Raw genomic sequence first — 20,929 nt, 5'->3', positions numbered from 1 at the left:
AATTTCATAATTGAGCAACATTTGTCATCTGTAATACTAGATTAGTGCCTGAAGTTCTCTTACAACACCAATACTGTCCTGTTTTGCACCGTAAATGTGAACATCAACAGTAGTCTTTCCACCCTGTATGTAATATATTGAAAAGAACACTCAGCTAATGTAAAATACATAATTTTGTCAGTGATTCCTTAAATAGTAAATAAATGTAATAATCGCTAAAAATTCATGACATAATTTTTGTTGGTCATTCTTATTACCCTTTATCCTGGAAATGTTCCTAAATACTCAGTGAGTCTTAGGACATTGCATTACTAATATTAGACTCTTAATATCTTATACTACATATGAAAATATTGAATTAATGACCTACAAACAAATTTAAGGTGCAAAAATTATTCTTCCTTTGTTCTAGTGGCTATAACTGCCAGGTTACCTCAGGTCTCTAGCTTGGAAGTTAGGTAAGGCTTATGTTTACTTTTTGTGTGCCGTACTGCCACTTCACTTCTGTGCTGTGTTGTTAATTAATGTGCAGCATAAATATGTGACCTGCCAAAAGTGGAAAGTGTTGCTCAAGCTGACTTTGGATCTTTCAAACAAACTTCTTTTTATACCTTCTCAATGAGGTTTATTGAAAGAAAAAAATAAATTTAAGAATTGCAATATGTAAGCTTACTCTTCCCCCCCACCCCCCCAAGGAGAGTGAAGATGAGCAGAAGATGTTCATAAACAGTGTGACTAGTGAACTGTAATGTCCTCTGTCCTAACAAAACTTTTCCTCATGAGGGTAAAAATCATTGCAGGCTGAGACCAGTGTTGCAACTGTGAGGATTATCTGGTGGTGCTGAGCTTGCTGGAGGGCCAGATAGAAATTAGAAGTGGTAATCGTTGAGTTCACACTGTGAACTGCGCTGTCTTGTCCTTTAACCACCTTTTCGTGACAAGTAGTGAATTCTCTTCAACCTCTATTCCTGTCTCAATTTTAGTTGAAAATGAAAGAGGTAGGACAGCCAGGTAAGACAGAGCGAGTAATGTGATTTCCTTAGGAAGTCTGTACAAACAAGAAAATAGGCTAAAATGGGGTACATTTAAAAGTAGGAGTAGTAGAAGTGGTTGCAAATTTAGAAATGTGTTCTTTGGAAAATGTCGGTTTGAAACAAGAAGCTTTAACACAGGTTTTGTAAGGGGTGAAATTTCACAGCAAAACAAAATGTTGTCTCTCTGATAGTGTAATTAGGACATGAAGATGAATTTCAGAACAAGATTTATCTGAATATAAAACACATTTTAATATAATCAAAGCATTTCTGCTTTACTCAGATAAAGATAATAGTATATTGCTGTCCTTTTCTTATTTTATTTAAATTCTATTTGCTTTTCTGATCCACTTTAGATCTAGTTCAGCAAAGTATGTCAGCATAGCTATTAAGGTGGGGTATGTCATGGCAGAGGGAGCAAGCAATCCAGGGTGAAGAGAACAGGAACCACTTTTAACCAGCTCTGCTGCTAGGTGTTGTGATGCCCTCCCTTAATTTGATTCTCGGGTACATTAACAAAGATGTTAATGTCCTGCTTAGTTCCCATTGGACTCACTGGACTTGGATCACTAGATAAATCAAAGGAAGAGATAAACTATTCTCCAGGCCACTGCATGAGGTCTTTCTCCTCTTTCCAGTGTTCCCACAGGAATTCAGAATGGTTGTTTGGCTTGTTTTATCCCTTTAAGTCAAACGTATTATGTTGTGCTAATATTTTTGACTCCTTTCCGTACTAAGAGTAATAAGGAAAAAGGAAATGTGATGACAGGTTAAACATACAATGTTTATTTTCTGCTATCAGAGGCAAAGTATCTTAAGTTGTGGAATAGATCAGGATACTAAGCAGGTAACAGTAAAAGCTAGGTTTTATTCTCTAGAACATCCTGGTAAAAAAATCAAAGATCTAAACCTTGTTAGATGACATTGCCTCATTAGATCTCATCACTGATGAGAAACAATAAAAATTGTAGTCCAATGTAAGATACATAACTGTATAGCTTTGCCGCATATATGTGGGACAGTAATCATAACTGATTGATTGCCTCTTTCCCTACAAGATTTCTGAGGTTTTTTTGTTTTGTTTCGTTTTTAATGCACACTTGTTTTTCCTGTCTTTTGGGAGGAAGTGCTGTCTGCTGAATTCTTTGGGTGGTTACCTACTGAGGAACTAAGCACTCTAGATACCTCTTCTAAAGCTAGCTATTTTTAAGGTTGCTTAATAACTTAGGTCTACCTACCCTTCACCTATGTACTTAATACTTGATAGTAATGAGAGCCAGCTAGATCACATGCCGCTTGCACTGGGATGCAAAGTCATGGTGAAGGCAGTTAAAATCTAGCATGTTCAGCAGTGTTCTGGTTATCCCCTTTAAAATGTTGTTTCACTTAACATAGGCATGTTGTTTCCAGGGCAAGTTGGACCTACTTAGGGTTGGTCTGTGTGGGAGCCAGGCACTGCTGAGCTTTGCTGGTCTTTGTAGTCCAGGTTTCGGGTTGTACAAACAGAAAGCAGTTTTCTTTCCCGGGCCTTAATATACTTCCTTTGAGATACCATCTCCATTCTTATCAGAAAAGGTAACCAGACTTTGTATTATCAACTTTGTTTTGCTTCCATTGTGACTAATTAGCCAAGTTTCTAAATCAGTTCCCAAAGGAAACGAGGTTTATATGATGGTACTGTCTAGCTGTTGCTCTGTTTGGGGACCATTGGCTAACTTACATCAAATTTGGCAGCGTAATGAGTGCTTCATGCAGAAATGCTGCCTTTCTACCAGTTTGTGGAGACTGGGAATAGTGTTGATTGACAGAACCAGTGCATGGGATCAAGGGAATCTTGAGCCTGAACTCCTATGCTGCTCTTCTTGCCCCAGGAGCTGGCTAGCATGTGTGCTCTACAGGTGTGGTGGCTAGCAAGCACTTGGGAAGAGCTTTAGGATGACCTGTTGTTTCACTAAATGGTAACTGAGACTCTAAGTGAGAACTAAGGACCGTGAAGGAAGGGACATGGGGAGGCAAACACCAAAAACTAAGATTAATTCTGGAAGGACTGTAGCAGACGTGAAAGAGGAAGGCCTGTGCTACCTGTCCTCTGTGCATAGGCTGAGACAGGGTCATCATGGGAATTTATCTTTCTGAGTCACTAACAACGTTGCATGTATGTTTCTTTTTCCTTTGTAATAACTTCCATGCTGAGGCCTAGAAAGGCAGACTTCAGAGGCTGTTGCTTTAAGTTTATCATGCTGTTTTGACAAGTTTTCCTTTTGGGGTTGAGATGTCAGTCTTTCACAACAGAGGCACTTCTGGCACTTGATAAATATTGCATTTAGAAGTGACCACGAAGATAGTGCAATGACAAGCAGAGTAGAAATGGAAAAACATTGAGATAAAGTTGCTTTTGTAACATTTCTTTCTTGCTGTTCTGACTTAAGGTACCTGCTGATAGTCAGAGGTGTCTTTCATGTGGGTAGTGCTGAGAGTGACGGGGTCTGTCAAACACCTGCCGGTGGTGCTGTTAAGGGGAAAAAGGAGACAAGGAGAAATAGGACGTATTATATGTGTGTTCTTCAGCAACGGGATCAGTTGCATTTGCTTTTCTTCATGTTAAAATAGGTAATAATCTTCTTGGAGGCCACAGTGGGTTTTCTATAAAATATTTCCGGTACAAAGCTCATTTTTAAGTAATCTTTGTTTAAGGAAGCTCAAAGGTCATATTTTTTACATTATACAACTGTCTTCCATTTCATCAACTTCAGCTTCTGTGGCTTCTGTTGTTCCATAATAAAATTGCTAGAGCAGTTGTTCAGATTGTATAATTAGTTACGAGGAACATTATTTAAACCTCACAAATGTGATCACTAGTAATGCCAGTACTCTCCCATTTGCATATGCAAGTAAATTATTATCTTAATAGCTACTCTTCTGTCATCCTAAAATGTATATAATCTCACAGATTGTTTATCTTTGCTTGTCATGAATATGCAATCTCTGATAACACGTGAGAAGTGTATTTGAGTTCTCCTGATTCTTGCCATGTATGGCACAATAAACTGCCTAAATTTGGTCAAATATTTTTAGCCACTTAGTCATATGTCTTTTAATGTGCTGCATATGTAAGCTTTTGATTCACTTAGCAACAGTATTTTTCTGAGTATGTCTTGCCAATTTTTCTTATGTATACTTGAAAAATGGGCAAGAATTGTTCAGTGTTGAGTTCTGTCAGAACCAGATGGTCTGGCTCTTTGTTGTTTTTTTTTAATTAGTGTTAATAAATTTTAGGATATCCTTTTTTCACAGATTATTTCACAGATGAATTTCAGAGGATTTTAAGATATATGAGTGTGCAGCATATTGAAATGTAATATTAAAAGATCTGTATTTAAAAATGCTTAGGCAATTCCAAAGTTTTCTTTTATAAATTTATAGTACTTATAATGAACTGGTGAATATTATGAAGGCACAATTGCTTAAATAAGGAGATCTGAGGGGTTTTGCCATAATAAAGCAGTATATAATTTTCAGTCTTCATTGCTGTAAAAGTATTCTGAAAGGTAGAGTTTATACCTTAATTGCATTTAATTAGAGGCATAATTCTCTAGGATTTAGGAGCCCAGCGGTAAAAGTTCTCATTTCAGCCTTCTGGTTATGTAGTATTGTTGATTTATTAAGCTACAGAATTAATACCAGTCTTGTGGGGTCTAGCTGTTTTGAGTCCTTGCTGTCCTGAAATGCAGAGGGACTTTTCTCTCTGTTGCTCTGCCCTTTTAAGGGCAGCAGTATGGAAGTTGGCAAGAAAACTCCCTGAGCACCCTGTGAGAAAAACACTCAAACGCAGAGAAGAAAGGCAAAATAGGAGCCAGTCAAGATGGGGATCTGGAGAATGACAGTAGTTCTGCATCTGGGCAACACTGTTTGCTTGGTAATTAAGAGATGGGCACAAATGATAGTATTTCTGCAGTGTGCCAAATTGATACTCAGGTTTATAAATAGCAGTGATTAATAGACTGTTAAAAGATCTGTGGTGGTATAGAAAATGCTGCAGTAGAAAACAGCAGGGGGCTGTTGAAATGCAACGCAGCATCCCCTTCCATACTCCTTAGTCTCAACTGCATTATAATTAAAACCATGTTATGGTATTGTTTACCAAACTACTCCCCATCTCCTGGTCACAAGTCTACTTCGTGGTGTATGAAGTGTTTATTCAATTGTAATATCCGCTGAAGTGACTGAGCTGGGTCTGTGATGGAGTGAGGGCCTGGAGGATTTATAACGGGAACCACTTTGTACTGGAGAATAAGGTTGCGGGGGGGGGGGTTAAATGGCTCCTCAGCAAACTGGAACAAATTTACCTGAGGAAATAATATTTGTTGGTTTTTTTTAAAACTGTTTGAATTTAAGGACTTTTTATTACAAATCTGTAACACCTGCTGCTTTTCCCTCACATTCTTCCTGTCTTAACAGTCAAATCCTGACAAATAAACCCTACTCCCTCATCAGACCTGAAAATGCTTACCTTTTTTCCTGAAGGTGTTGCTTAAAGATGCACAGTGTTGTAGAATAGCTTTAATATGAACTTATTTCTTAAATCTTTCTTTCTTTATAGGCTTGTATAGATGATAACGTAGATATGGTGAAATTTCTGGTGGAAAATGGAGCAAATATTAATCAACCAGATAATGAAGGCTGGATACCTCTACATGCAGCTGCTTCCTGTGGATATCTTGATATAGCAGAGTAAGACTTTTTCCTCTTTTTTTTTGAAATACATGTATTTTACTAATACATTGTTAGAGAGGCACTAGAAGCAGATGGCATTCATAAATTGTCTTTTTAGTTGCCTCTGGGATGTGCAGTGAGAGAGAATGCTTTTATATTATGCGTTGATTGTGAAGTGTGCCGTATGCATAACTACTTGTGCATTGCATTTTCTCTTTCTAGCTTTCTTATATTGTATCCTAGGTAGCTGTAAGACGTAAACATTTAAGACTGTTCATGGCTGCCAAATGATTTTTTTAAAAATTGTTTTCCTCTGTAGAAGGGTTGTTACGGGGGGAAGGCACAGAAAGTTCAAATTTACATTTCACTAGTAGTCTGAAACATTATCCCAGGATAAGTCTACAATGTAGGAAAGTAATTTTGCAATGGTATTTGCAGTCTTGAAACTTCTGTTTTTCAGGTGTGGTATAAAGTGGTGACTTTTGCTAATTATTTTGGCTGTGGAGCAAAATTTTGCAGTTGAAGTTAGATGCCTGTTATGGTATTAGTTAAAGCTTACTCAGTGCTAAATTCCAGGAGTGATTTTCTTGTTATTCTTGAAGCCTGTTGAGGGGTACTGAAGATATGCTAAAATCAAATTTTTCCTGAGGTTGTCTGGTTTGACCTGAAGTTATGATTAATTTGAGAAAATGTGTGGCGTATGTTGTTCAGGGTGCTGTTCTTGCAGTAAAAAAGTTAATGGTGTCTTTCTAAAGGCCCTTTGGGTAAACACAAAGTTCATTAGTTCTGCTAAACACAGTGTGATGTCTGATCCAGTGTAAGACCTGGATAAAATACAGAATGGTATTTTATCATGTAATTATGTTGCTGTACTAATTGCAGTGGCAAAAGATGGAAATTGTAAATTTAGGGAGTTGTTTATTGATGTTCTGTGAGTTTGAGAGTTTTGATTGCTTGAATCTTAAGGGAAGAGAAAAATTCTGGAGACTCTTGTATATTGTTTTCACTGGGAAAATTTTTTTTGGGGTGTTCGTACAGTGAAGTGTTTTGTATATCCTTTTTGTAACTGGGACACTGTGTCACTGCTGACTCCTGCAACCTGTCTTTCTACACTGTGCAGATGTTTGATGGTGTAATCTCCCTTGCATGTGTGCTGGAAAAGTTTACTTGTTGGCTATACTATGACAAGAATTTCTGTACAAACAGATAATATAAGCCTTTCTTCAGTTTAGTGAAGGTAAAACACCTGCCTTTTTTCAACAGTAGGAAAAAGTTGAATAAATGTTCTTGGTTTGGCATTGCAGCCTAATGTAGGCATAAGTTTATGGAAGAGAGTGATGTCCCTTGTTCACAAGACACTTTTTCACTGTTGAGTATCTGAAATCTGTAATATTGTTAAAGACAGCCATGTGTTTTTCATACTCTCAGACAATACCTTTCTACATGTTTTCTGTAGATATCCTTGAAAAAAAAGAGATTATTGGAGTGTAATCCTGTGGGATGTGGGACATCTAAGCTGTTGGAAGAGCAGTGTTTTTAAGGTTCACAGAGTTTTGAAGATAAACTGTTCAAACAAATTCACACATACGGCTGAGAAGGGTAACCTGACTTGAATGGAGCAATATTTGTATCTAATGAGGCCCACGGAGTTTAGGTTTTCTTCAGACTGCTTCTCTAGGAGCTCAGCTTCAAATAATTTACAAAACTGACAGCAGAATTTGCAGCTGAGGCAAAACTGGGAAGATAAAAAGATGACCGAATAAATTACGAGAGGTTAGAGATTTGATTTTTATTTGGCCCATAGTACATGCTGGATCCAGCACCTTCTTTAGTGATGATGCATCTTTCTTGGGAAGCATGAGGATGTTTGTGTGTGTCTCTGGCTGAATCTGATACGTTTCATTTTTAGCACTAAATGTTCTGGTTCATGGAAGGGAGCATTTGATTTGAGTAAATATATAGTTCTGAAAAGATCACAGCTAATAGCTTGTCATCGTTCTGTCCTGTATGATATGTAGTAGCATTTTTGTTCAGAACTTCTTTTCATTTCCTATTTTCTCGCAAGGTGCAAGAGAGAGTCAGGGAATAGGTTCTGGTGTTTCCTAACTTTGTTAGTGAAGGGCTGTGAAGTCTCTGACCTGGGCTTCCCTTTTTCCTCCTCCTGTGAAACTGCTTGTTGCACAGCTTTGTAGAGCTTCCCAAATTGGAGGCTCGACAATCTATTTCTGCTTCCATCTTAAGTCTTCTTAGGACTTCTTTCAGATGTAAACAGGTGGAATGTATTTCTCTTGAAATATGTAAAAATCCTCCAAATATGCAAATTTAGTGAATATACCGATTGTTTACAATGTTTATATTTTTATAATTAAGAAGAAAAATGTGGCTTGATAGCATACTTTCATTATTTCAAGTTTTCATATCTCAAAATCTAAAATTACATCTAAGAAAGCAACAGAGCGAGGGGATGGATATAATTTTTGTTTATGAAATGCATTTCTGCGTTTAGATTTTAATTTAGAGACTTTCTAGCACATCCTCAGCATGGTGACTATGTTCACCTTTCAACCTTAACATTCTTCATGTATGTGTGTACATCACTTTCTAAGCTTAAAAGAGGGGGAAAGAAAACAGAAGTTCTGTTAATGTTGCATGGTTACTCTTGTGTGATTCATCACTAGGATTAGAGTCTGTGCAGTATAACTGAGTTGGGGTGTGTTGAAGTTCATAGATCTATTAATAGGTTGTAAAACCTTGGTTCTGCTTTCAAAATAAAGAAAAGTTGAATCATTACAAACCTTTATAGTACAATCTTTGTGATAGCTTTTCTTCTTCTGGTGCCTTTTGACTTCCAGAGGATTATATTTGAGGTGGTTAATGTGTTTTTTATAGAGTGAGAAAGTTTTCTATTCGGACTGCTTTTATAATTGAGTCAGTACTCAATCTCACAGTTCAACTGCTCTTTCTGTGTTCCATCCATTTGCTTCTAACACCCATTTCCTACTATGTATGGTAAATGGGAATGACTGGGAGTCACTTTAGCTTGATACAGAACGGTGCCTGCCTGTTTGATCAATGTGGGAACCTTCCCATCTTGCTGTGCTTTCACTGGACACTTGATCCTCTTGTGTTCTCTCTCTCCCTCTAACATACACATTGTTCTTAGTAGCACCTGCTGCTGCTCAGATGTTCCCGAGTGAGTACACCCATGTGCTGGAGATCTGAGAGAAGTACAGTAGGTGGTAGGGAGCTTCTCCAAAAAACCTCTGGGTATCTCAGGGAGCCACCACTTCAGTCATGTTTTGGCACTGCTAATTGCTAATGGGCTGAGTGAATTGGTGCCATGGTTTTTATGTTGCTTTCGCTAACTGCACTGTCTGCCTAATGGACTTCTCACTGCAGGTACATTCCTTGTCAGCCTCCACTGCATTCACCAGTCCTGTGGCATCTTCTCGCATCTTTCCCATTTCAGTTTTCTCCTTTGGAACAACCACCTCCTCATGAATACACTTCCCATCTCCTCTAAATAATTCATCTTCCAGTTTAAGAAAAGTTAGTCTTACAGAACTTCAGGTAAAATACAGCAAGAGAACATAGTTTAGCATGAAAAAAGGTGTTAGCTGGTTGCGGGTGGAGAGTTGTGCTTTAAAGTAAAAGTTGCCATGGAGGACTGCTCCTTCTGTTTCCGTTGCTGTTTCTGAAATCCTTAAGTGCTGGAAGTGCTTCAGCTTACTAGAAATTCTTTGAATAGTTTAATTTAAGAATTGCCTACTTAAGTTAGTGTTCATCTAGTTTATGATCATGTGAAATAGCTTACAAGTAATTGTAATATGAACATGTTTTAAATTAAAATTCTTCAAAATTCCCCAAACAGGTGGATTTTGTATAGCATGTTCTCTTTTTCTATTCTTCTGTATTTTTTTAATATATATATGAAAGCTTTACACAAAGGAGCCTTTTTTCTTGATTGTGCTAGTATGAATTTAAAAGTCAGCATCAAATGTTTTGAAAGATTATAGCTATGTGGAAACAAAATTTAATGCAGTAGGAAATTTTGTGTACATTCTTTAAGATGGTATTTAATGGGTAGGACCCTTACTTTTACCTTTGTAAAACCGTTGGGTGTAAACTACCTTTGTAAAACTGTTTGGGTATGTATAATTTTTTTTTTATCTGACATGTCTTCTACAGTTGAAAAGCTTGTGTATTGTTTTGGTATCAGGCAATAAAGAAAATCCTTTTTAGAATGCAAAAAATGCAACAGAGGAGGAAAAACAGTGCAGAGTGGCATTTAAGAAACATAATTTTTAAATGCTTACTCTTTATTTCTCTCTGCTTTGTGTTGTACCAGACTAATGTAAAATATATTTGAAATGGTAGAGATTTCTGTTCAAGAATTAGTTTTGTGGGCTTTGTACCATCCTACTTGTGAGTGTGTAGCTGATATGTTTTGAAGGTTGTTTGCAAGTATTTAGAGGTTACAGTACAGTTTTACTACTTAAATTTGAATGCTTTTTCATTTTTGCCAGAATGAAGGAAGGTGCATCTTTCAGCAAGTATAAGAAAAGCATTTTTCAAAAATAACTTAGTGACAGTTTTGTGCAAAAAAATACGAGGGGGAGGGAGGTGCCTCCTGAGGCAAGAATAGGGGGTTTTTATACCTTCATGCAGTGGGTACTACCTCTGAGTAACAGTTTGCCGAACGTTGTTGTAGACTCTAAAATTTCTTACGGGTTCAAGGGATGAGAAATCCACCGAGGGTGGACTTAAAAAAAAAACCCAAACCAAACACAGAATACATACACATACGAATGGGATCTGGTTCAGAAAATCCATGAAAGTAGTTGAGAGACTGGAAAAGTATTACTGGAAAAAAACATGTATATGCCCTATTTTTATTCTTCTTGAAGATGTGCTCACTTTTGAAGACAAGCCAAGGTGTTAAAAGGATGTTGGGTCTGACTCAGTATGGTTGCTTTTATGTTTAGGAGGCATGTTTGATACACAGTTACACATACAGACCCTAAGACAGCACAGTTTCAAGACACGGCTTTATTTTACAGGTTTTCAAGGCTGAAACATGATTACAGTTAGAAAGAGTAACTTTTTAAAGTTCAGAGTCTCCTCACTCAGTTCATTTGGGAAGAGAGCAGCAGCTTTACCACTTCTGCTGCTCTAAAACCCAGCTCACCTGCTTTCCTTCCTGCCCAAAGTTTCCTGTTTTATCCCCTCCTTCCCCTAGCCTTTAAAGCAGACTTTAAAAGGCTTGTGCGTAACCACTGTCTTGCTGCTGCTGCCCATCTGTTTTTCCAGACTCCAGATAACTGAAAGTGAACCCAGCCAAACTAGTTTGCTGAAGCCTCAGCAAGCCATTGTCCCAGTATCTCTCTATTTTAGTAACAGACCATTAAGACTAAGTGAGTGATCGTTGTCTAGTATCCTGAGGAGAGACAGTCCTGCAGACCTGTAGTTGAATACATAGATGTTCAGTGATAGGTGGTTTACTTACAGCTCTAATTGCCTTGCAGGGACTGCTGTGGGTGCTGGGTGGTAGCGAGTCTTGCCTGTGGTACATGGATGGGACCAGTGCTCATGTGGCAACAGCTAGTAAAGGGTGTTCAGTGCAATTTCACAATATGCTTGATGTGATCTAACTTGAGACTACCGCAGAAATAGGCAGTCATTCCCTTCTCTCCTTGGTTTTCCCTCCTCCACAGGCTCTTACCCCCTCTCTCGCATTATCTAATGATCACACAACAATGTGGGAACTATTAGCTTAAGACTAGCCTTCAGGGAGTTTGGAAGGTTTACTCTCTTTCGGATAAGTAAGCTGATCTAGTTTGCCAGCAGCAGTTGGCATAGATATGCAGGTATTAAAAAAAAAAAAAAAAAATAGTCTGGGCTGCTTTTCAGACATAGCTTGTACCTCTGATCAGAAGCCTGGCTGTGGAGAGCTGCCTGTGCTGAGGTGAAGTCCTCTCCTTCATCTCCCACCTCGCGAGCCTGAACCAGTTGGTACTGTTGAATGTTCTTCCATGATATCTGAGGGTAGTGCCACAAAATACGTTTCAAAACAGTAGTTTCTAATCCATTTCTAAGTTTTAATAGCTGAATCATCTGGAGCTTTTACTTACTGCAGTGGTTTTGATCTAAACTTTTTTTGCTATACCCCATTATAATCTCAGAAAAACAAGACATTATTTAGGCAAAGCAGACTGATAAAAATGTCAAGGATGGCTCCCATCTCCTTTAGCTTTGTTAGCAGTTATGGTTTTAACTAACTGAATACGAAGTGATGTTATTAGTGATACATTCAGAAATGGATTTTTGGAGGATAGTCAGAAGTTTGGATGTATGAATGACAAGGTGAAGCTGGTGGTCTGATGTAAAACCATATGCAAATTGATTATGTGAGATGATACAGGGTTTGGTCTGGTAGAGAATGCTACAAGGTGAGTCAGCGTTTCTGTCAGGATGCAAGATGTTTCTTTAAATGACACAGGGAGGTGTTAACTGGAGGGGTAGAATTAAAAGGAAGAAGGACCAAAGATGAAACTTAATACAACCTACTCAACAAATGGGAAGGGGACTTCAGAAGGATACATTGTAAAAAAAGCCAGGTGACAAAATAAAAGCAGGCAAAGGAGGTTTATTATCAAACAAAGAACAGCTCTTCTAGAAGGATGACTTCTTACAAGTTGACACTGGTAGAGACGCAACGTTTATTGTGAGAGCTGTGAAAAGGTCACCTCAGGCTTTGGAAGATAGTTTCGGTTAATTTGTCTGTCTTTGCTGCCTTGTTTCTTTCTGGAAGAAGAGATTGAGAATAACAATATCGGGAGAGAAAATATGCTAGTCTTTTCCCCTCTCCCCCAAATCAAAGTGCAGTGTTCATTCTTTATGAGCAACATAAAAGTTTCTCCTCCTCCAAACATGTATTTACATATCTGCAAGGATAAAGCTAAATTCTATCAGAGAAAATAATGGAGAAACTTGAAGATCAGTGAGCTAGTGTCATTTGGCATCTTCTATCATGAAGATGTGCTGTGGCAGTGTACTGTTTTCAACATGTTTTTGCTGCATATATGTATGTTTTAAGAATAATGAAACACTTAAGTTGTTTAGGTGGATGGTGAAATTCCCTTTTCAAAGTAATGATCATTATGTGGTAGAGTTTAACCTTTTCTGCTGTGTAGTTGTGATCTGATGTTTGGATAAAAAACAGCTGGCAGAAATATAATGTAAGATATGGTTGATGGATTAGAGGAAGTTATAGGACCTAACTGATTTGATACCTGTTTGTTCAGCTGAGAGAGTCTACGAGAGCGGGTCACTCTAGGATGCACAAAGACAGTGTGTAGCTGATGGCTTCACATTGGATTACTGTGCGCATCTCCACTTGTGACCCTAAATATTTGTTAGTAAGTATATTGCATTTCTGTTCTTCTAAAGATAAATTTACTAAACCTTTAAGTTCAGAGTTATCTTCTTCAGGCACATAAGATTTAGTGGAAGGTATATTTTTTCTTTTAATATGCTTTAGCAGTTCCCTGCATCTAATGAAAAGTTAAGGGACTGATGCCTGATGCAAAGCTCAGAGCAGTCTTAATTTTTGGCTGAAAAAGAACTTGAAAGTGCAGCTCATGTCTAAAAAAAAATCCTCCTTTGAGAAATTATGTGCATAGGAAAGATCTTACTTGTTTATCACAGAGCATTGGTTTTATTGGTATCCTCTTGAATGTGATAGCATATGGAAGCCTGGGACCTCAGGCAGACTGCTGAGAAACATAACATCAGGTCCTCCCTGGATAATGTAACTTCCTGTTGACCCCGATGGACTCCTGTTTTTCTAGGTATGACTAGAACATGGGAGAGCAGCTCCAAATACATGAGCAACCAGGTTTTGAATTGATCAAGTGCTTGATAAGTGTGGTATACTGTGACTTGTGAGAGCCTCATCGATTAATTCAAAATTGTTATTTTTAGAGGCAGCGATAGATTCTTCTTAGGCTGTGGAACCTGTGGAATTGTTAGTGCTGTTAAATATTGAATATAGTATTTATTCAGTTACCTGATAAAAAATTTAATTCACAGTAAATTTGGGGTTGAGTGTTTTCTAGGAGAAAACATGGGTGTGGTGTAGATTGCTACTGTGCATCTCAATTCTTATTTTCTTTCAGCTTTTACTTGAGTGTTTTTCTCTATTGTGTTTGACCCTTTTCTGCCATGTACAGTAGACTTTCTAATGACACTAACGCAATTTATGACCTACTTATCCTTTCTTGCAGCTGTGTCTTTTGTTAGATGTCCTAAACTACGTCATTGAAGCACAGATGATCCTAATCTGTGTGTATTTTTTCTAGTCTTACCCTGACTGAGGCAGGATAAAAGCTGCTTGAATTCTTCTGAAATCCTTGTAAATATAGCATGGTATCTCTATAAACAGAAGGCTGCTGTGCATTGGTGTGTGTGAGTTACCTGGATACAATTCAGACACCAAGACACAAAAATGTAGGGTTTTTTTGTAACAGCAGGTATCACAGGAAAAGTATAAAAAAAGCAATTACTTGAAACCTCTTGATTACGGTTGAGGCACTGCTTATCAGATTTGAATAAAGAGTAAGAGTTTCTTTTGGAAGAAATGTGTTTTGAAGGAAGTTGAAAGTGGACTGGACAGGCAAACAACTGCTATGAGTTGCAGATTGCTGATACCTAACAAGGGGTCAGACTGAGTTCAGTACTACTGATGATGCTAAAAGCTGCACTGTGATAGTAATGTTGCGTCACAGGGAGATTTGGTCACTCCATTATAATTACAAATAAAATAAGTTCTGTGATGGAGTGATTATATCTATGCTAATATCTGTTTAAACACAGTAAAATAATTGATCTTGGTTAAGTTTTTCTGATAGAAACGCCACCACGTGGCTGTTGGAGGACAATAAGCTTGTTTAATTAGGTCCATACTCATTAACTTCTGCTGAAATAGGAAGCAGCAGCTAAAAATCAGAATCTGTGGTGCTGCTGTAGTCAAATACAGCAATGCTACTGTTGGCACAAGGCAGGAGGGACAGTGAGCTAGTGGTGCGATCACCTCTTGTTGGTGAGGAATTAGCTGAGGAAGGTGGGCAGCAGCATAGTTTTCCTTCCTCCTCTTTTTCTGCCTCCATGCTGCTGTTACCTTTTCTTCTAACCCTCGTAACTCAATCCCAAATACTCACTTTGATGACACATTCATAAATCACCACAAATGCTTGGAGACTTGCTATAGGAAAGCATCCTGAGCCGCAGAGTTCTGTGAGCTAGAGTTACTTTATGTACTCTTCTGCAGCTGCAACAAGTTATTTTTCAAACTCAACACTCATGTTTGCACTATAGGGTGCAGACTTCAAAGTAAAGGAGAGAAACACTTGTTCACAAAGTGCGGAGTGAAATTAGCATTTGACATACACTTTAAAAATAGTTTTTGTTTAGCCTTATTTCTTTTCTGCTGAAGTTTTTTGCCCTGTATTAATCCTGGCATTACCAGACTCCATAGGGGTTTTTTTGGTGATTTGTTTTTGGTGTTTTTTTAAAATAGGTTATAGCATGTGCTTCCCTATATAGCTTTCTTCCCGTTTCCTACTTTTCTCACTCACTGTTTACTTTAACCTAAATGTTGCTCTGCTACCTCTCATATGTCTTTCCTCTGTATGAATATGGTAAAATATGAAGGCTTAGTTGCTTCTCATATGCTGCAAGTAGGAATTTTTCCTGTTCCATCTTTGTACTGTTAATGTTTAGGTGGCCGCCTACGTACAAATATTTCTAGAGCTTATTGCTGGCATTTTTCGGAGGTTTCTTGGAACACAGGAGGAGTAAAACTAACCAGATACTGTTATCTATGCTGTTTTTTCAAAGCTTCTGCATACCAAGACGGAAAACAGATGTGATTCTAGTTGCTGTGCTTTCTTGGACATGCAAGTTGCGGTGGAGGCTGGGGACAGCCAGCTATGTGCAGAGCTCAGTGGTGTGTTCCTATGTTGTGGCATGTTTGGTTCATAAACGTAAATATGTTTTTCATATAAGTACAGTATTTAGGATTTATAGAAAGTGCTGTTTGCATAGGGGGAATTTTTTTTCTCATTGCTTGGCTTACTACTTTGATAACTTTGGGTGTATTTGACAATTTTGAAGTGAAGATATGTGTCTGTCCGAGATGCCTTTTGTAACACCTTCATGAGGGAGAATCAGAGACTGGATTTGCTGCTATCTGGAGGAGCTCTTGCATATTGAAAGATATAAAAAGTCTTTTCAAACTGGGCCATAATTTAGAAAAGCACATATGCTGAAATCTGGATTAGGCTGGTAAAAACTGAAAATAAATGCCCCTTTATGTTTGTTCCAAATCATTTGGCCATTTGTTTCTCAACTTTTTTTATTCCTTTTTTTAAACATCTGTAGCTATCTGAAATTCTCAACGCTTGTATTCTGCAAGAGGAAATAATAAATCCACCTCAGATCTCATGTTGATATCAGCTGTCTTAAAATAATCAGTCACGTATTTCAAGAAAAATACCTAGTTTTGCCAAATAATCCTAGTTGGCCTTATTTAACTTGGTGTTCTGTGTAGCTGCTGGCTGATGATACTGCTCATAGGGGGAGCATTCCTGTTTAAAAAGTGCTGCTGCTTTTTTTTTTTTTTTTTTTTTTTTTCCAGAGAGAATATTCTGGAATTTGCAAAGAAACATAACCTTAAAAGTGCTAGAGTTTTATCATTATTTTATTTTAATTTAAATTCCATCACAAAAGCCTGTCTTCTTGTGTCAGTTTCTATGCAGTTAAATGTTTAGAGGCAGAAGGTTGAGGTACACTAGGAGTTGAGAGCATGGAATGGTGTTTTGCAGAGTGCCTGAGTAAGACATCCCTATGAGTTTGACTTAATTGCTTTTCAGGTAATTTGATTTATTCTATATCAGTCGTAAAATCATGCAGGAGAAAGTATTCTTGGCCCAGTTGAATTTGTACAGTTTTGTTCCAGTATTTACTATGGAGCCTTTATTTTCTTCGATAAATCATAGATCCAGGACGAAAGACAACTGCAGGAGTAGCTCAGCTGTGGAGAATGGAGGACAAGGGAAATTACCTGTAGGTCGTTGTGGAAGAGGATGAGTAGATCCCCTGTTGTGCTGTGCAGCATGCCACTGCCCAGGCAAGCAGGGCCCCTCTGTGCCTTGCCAGACCTGCCAGCCACCTCCACTGTGCCGCGCACATTTTAGTGCTCTCCACCAAATGCTTACAAGGGTTACAATATGTATTTCAAAAAGATTGAAAATGTGACTTTTTACAGTTACATTTATATGGGTTTTGAATTATGTGTTTAAAAGCAAGTGTGAAGGGTGCATGAGAGGGTGTTTGAGGAACGGCTGGGTACTGGCTGTTCGCTCATATTCAGCCAATGAACATTTTTCTTGAAACTTGCCCACTGACACAGGGTGTATACATATTATGTACAACAATAGAATTTAGCACAATGTTATTCTAATGCTATTGTATTTGCTTCAAGTTTGTATAATTTAAGATCTTTTTCTAAAAAAAGAAAAAGGCTAGGCCTTTCTTTAATATGTTATTTTGAGAAGTGCCCCTTAAAAATTCAAGAATCACAGAAGCTGTAACTTTAGCACAAACCAACCCAAACTAACAAAACCAGACCCAGACCAAAACCACTTTTGAGAAGGGCTGGGGAGCTTGAGGTTGCATTCTACTTCTGTCTGAGTTAATAACAACATTGTTAGGAATTGAAATTTGAAGTGAAACTCCTCTGCAGGGAGAAAATATTTATAGGAATATTCCCAGACACGCAAACCAATAGGAGGTCTGAAAAGGATCAGGTGTCACAGTTTTAGTGTACTGCAACTTAAAAAATAAAAAGTCAGAAACAGCGATGTTAAAATTTTACATTTTTTGTTTGTTAAATATCTCATGACATTATTTGGTCAGATTATGGATGTCTTTTTATTAGTAATTTGAATGGTTCACAAATATATACTTTTAAAAGTGTATCGATGCTTTATATTTTTAAAAAAACAGTGAAATAATTCTGAAAGGCATTTTAAAAGAAGGCAATTAAAATATGTATTCCAAAGATGTGCAAGTTTCTATTTTGTTGTTACATCCTGTGGACTGTGGGGCAGATTTTATTTTCATTGTTTCTTCAAGTGATGGCTTGCACAGATGCATGAACACAGTGACACTTTTCCTGTCTTTGGCTCCCTGTTACCATTCAGTTAACACACTCGTGGAATTAATTTGAACTCGATCTATGGATTTAAAAAAAACAAAACAAAACAAAACCAGCTGGATTTAGATTAAATTGCTGATTAGTTAAAAGCTGTTGGGAGACCAGTTTTGCTGTTGGTTAGTACCCCCACTAGCAATTAAGCCATGTCTCCCTGGAAGACCACGCTAAACATGTTTATTTTAAATGTATATACAATACATTGAACAGCAAGAGATTTTTTTAGGAGGGTCCCTGTCTTCATGTTTTTGGAGTTAGAGACTGCTGTCCAGTCTTCTGCCTAGTCTGATGGGTCCTCTTGTTTTCACTAGTGAGTCTCCAGCGAGCTCAATAAGAATTCTCATTAAACTGAATCAATTCAGCAGCCACTTCTCTGCCCTGCCTTGTGCTTGCCACCATTCTGGTGACCTTCAGGTTCAGCGAGTACTTGAAGTTAATTATATCCCTAATGACTTCACAAACTTGTTTCCAGATACTGTGAACTGGGGCAAGGTTTGAATGTAAACATATGCCCCTCTTTCTGTTGCAGAGATAAAAAATACTAAAATGTTATCTGTAGCATATCTTGTCTGCAGCTGACAAACTTCAGTAAAGCCAAAGTCTGAGCATCTTCCAGATTCTTAAGTTCTAAATTCACAAATAAGACTCAAGTTTGTATGTAACTGTCTTCAGAGAGAGGTGTCTTCCTGTCCACTTACTTTGTGTGTCTATATGCATTTTGTTAAGACTTACACACACACACACATATCAGCTGTAAGGGGTTTTTTGTTGGTTTGGGTTTTTTAATTCAGATTGTAGACCAAGTTCCTAGTTAAAATTTTTAACTTCAAGTTCCTGAGCTTCATTTTGGTGTTGACTGTTTGGCTTTTGCACAGTAATTTCAGGGCGTTGTTACTTACTGTCTCAGAGATAACTGAGATTCCAACCCTTCACGAAAGTTATTTTTCGTAATATGACGGGAGAGAATCTGGGTTTCATAATAATTATAGAAAATAAATATTTCATGTTTTCTTTCAAGGTGGTTAATTTCAATCTACAATAGCTTTGAGGAATATACAGCAGTGATTCCTAAATAAGACAAATTTCAAGTAGAAGTAGTATTTTTGTCTTCATAAAACAGTGGTATCAGAAAGCAAACTTGTTCTTCCAGTCGTACCCAGACTGCTTAATACTCATCATGGAAACATCAGGGTAAAACATCAGGAATGACTGTTTTATTTTCCTGCTCCTGTACTTCCTGGTATTCCAGGGGTACTTGGAATTCCCTATACTTAAACTACAAGAGTGTCTAAAAGAGGTACCTTTAGCTTCAGTGTCAACACTTGAAAGCTTGCAGCTCCAAAAATAAACATGGTATGGATCAAGCTACTGTTTCCTTCGCATTTATTTATATTTTGAATGCGCACCTACCAGAATATTACAGAAATTATTGGATTTTCTGAATTATTCTTCTGTAGCTGTCTGTTGAACATGGCTATTTTGCAACAAGTGAATTACAAAACACAGAAATTTAATTGCTATACCAAAAGCTTGTGTAAGTAGGTGACCGATGGGAGTCCTATATGTTTTTATTTTTCCTCTGCATCCAACTTCGTAAAAAGCACCTTTTTCTGAACATGGTATCCAAGGACATGGTTCTGGACTTTTTATTACACAGCTCCAATTTCCTTTTCACTGCATGCAAATAGCTGTATCAATTTAATATCAGCTGAGGAAATTAAAGTTATATTATGTTTACTTTAGAAAGACTGAATTTCAAGATGAAGGTAACACTTGTTTAATAAAGTTAAAAACCAAGCAATTATTTGCCTTCCCCACCACCCCATCCTCAAACTTGGATGACTTTTAAAATACACATACGTACCTACACACAATAATACGCTGTTGCATGCGGAGGATTTACTAGATGGTACCAGAAATACTGAAATGTCAAATATACCCATATTTGAAGTCATACTATAAGTTTTAACTAACATTAAGTCAAAGTAAAGTTTGTTTGGAAGGTAATTAAAAAAAACCCAAAACAAGACAAACAACCAAACTTTCTGATCTTTAGGATTATTCTGGTACTGGCTTCTGCTCAGTTACGCATTACAAACAGAGGGCATCATTCTCCTAGTCTTGTTTACCAAGGCTGTTCGCTTTCTGTATGTGATGCAGAGTCAAGTTACCTACATGTCTGAAAGGATTGCTCTCCTTTCCCTTGGTAGTGCTAGGTTATCTAATAAAACCTAAAATCCTTTAGGCACCAGGATGACTTCATGCACCATCTGAACCCTGTCATTGGTTTGCTGAAACTGTTTTTACTGCAAATGAAGATAAACAAATGCGTAAACTTCCAGGACAGAGGCGTCTGTTTCTGAATGATGTGGCAAACAGAACAAACGTGGATTTTATTACCAGGCTTAAAAGGTGTCTTTAAAATAGTTGTGTTTTGAATAATTTGGTTTATACTGGGTATTGCTCATTCACTGCAAATTTACTTGAGGGAATCGCTGTTAATTTTTTGTCGGGGGTGGCAGAGGAGAGGCCTACTTGGAGTGGCTGAAGGAAGATTAGGAAAGAGCCCTTCTCACTTTCCTAGCGAGGAGCATGCTGCCTTTCATCTTTCTTCTGTTTCTTACATCCCTTTAAAGCCTGTGAGCTCACGGCAGGTTCACCCATCCTTCTTTGCTGACCCAGGAGAACCAAAGCCCTGTAAGCGTGTGCAAAGCGGAACTCAGATAACTCTCCTTCTCCGACCCTACTAATCCTCCTAGTTCTGCTGATCTGATTTAGGCCTGTAAGCAGCTTCATTTTTGGAGTCTGCTTTGAGGGATCATTTGATCATGAAATTGTTCATATATCTGAATAATAACTTTCTGAAATGCTACTGTAGCCTTTTGTGCATTCCCTACACTTTCTTACA

The 20,929-nt window shown here is 37.7% G+C and overlaps 1 protein-coding gene across 4 annotated transcripts in view; it reads left to right on the top strand.

The window, feature by feature from the left end:
- The window catches only part of PPP1R12A (protein phosphatase 1 regulatory subunit 12A), a 121,966-nt gene that overhangs the window by 39,562 nt on the left and 61,475 nt on the right, over nucleotides 1-20,929 (top strand). For 3 of the 4 annotated variants that reach the window (XM_055712122.1, XM_055712121.1, XM_055712124.1), the window contains exon 2: nucleotides 5,635-5,765. The exons of the other annotated variant lie outside the window; for it this stretch is intronic. In XM_055712122.1, coding sequence (XP_055568097.1) covers nucleotides 5,635-5,765 — 131 coding nt within the window. The remainder of the gene's footprint in view (nucleotides 1-5,634; nucleotides 5,766-20,929) is intronic. 4 annotated transcript variants of the gene reach the window in all.

Source organism: Falco cherrug, chromosome 5 (genome assembly GCF_023634085.1).
Source record: "Falco cherrug isolate bFalChe1 chromosome 5, bFalChe1.pri, whole genome shotgun sequence".
Classification (NCBI taxonomy): domain Eukaryota; kingdom Metazoa; phylum Chordata; class Aves; order Falconiformes; family Falconidae; genus Falco; species Falco cherrug.
Note: the sequence above shows the minus strand (reverse complement) of the source record. Positions and strands in the feature narration are given on the sequence as shown.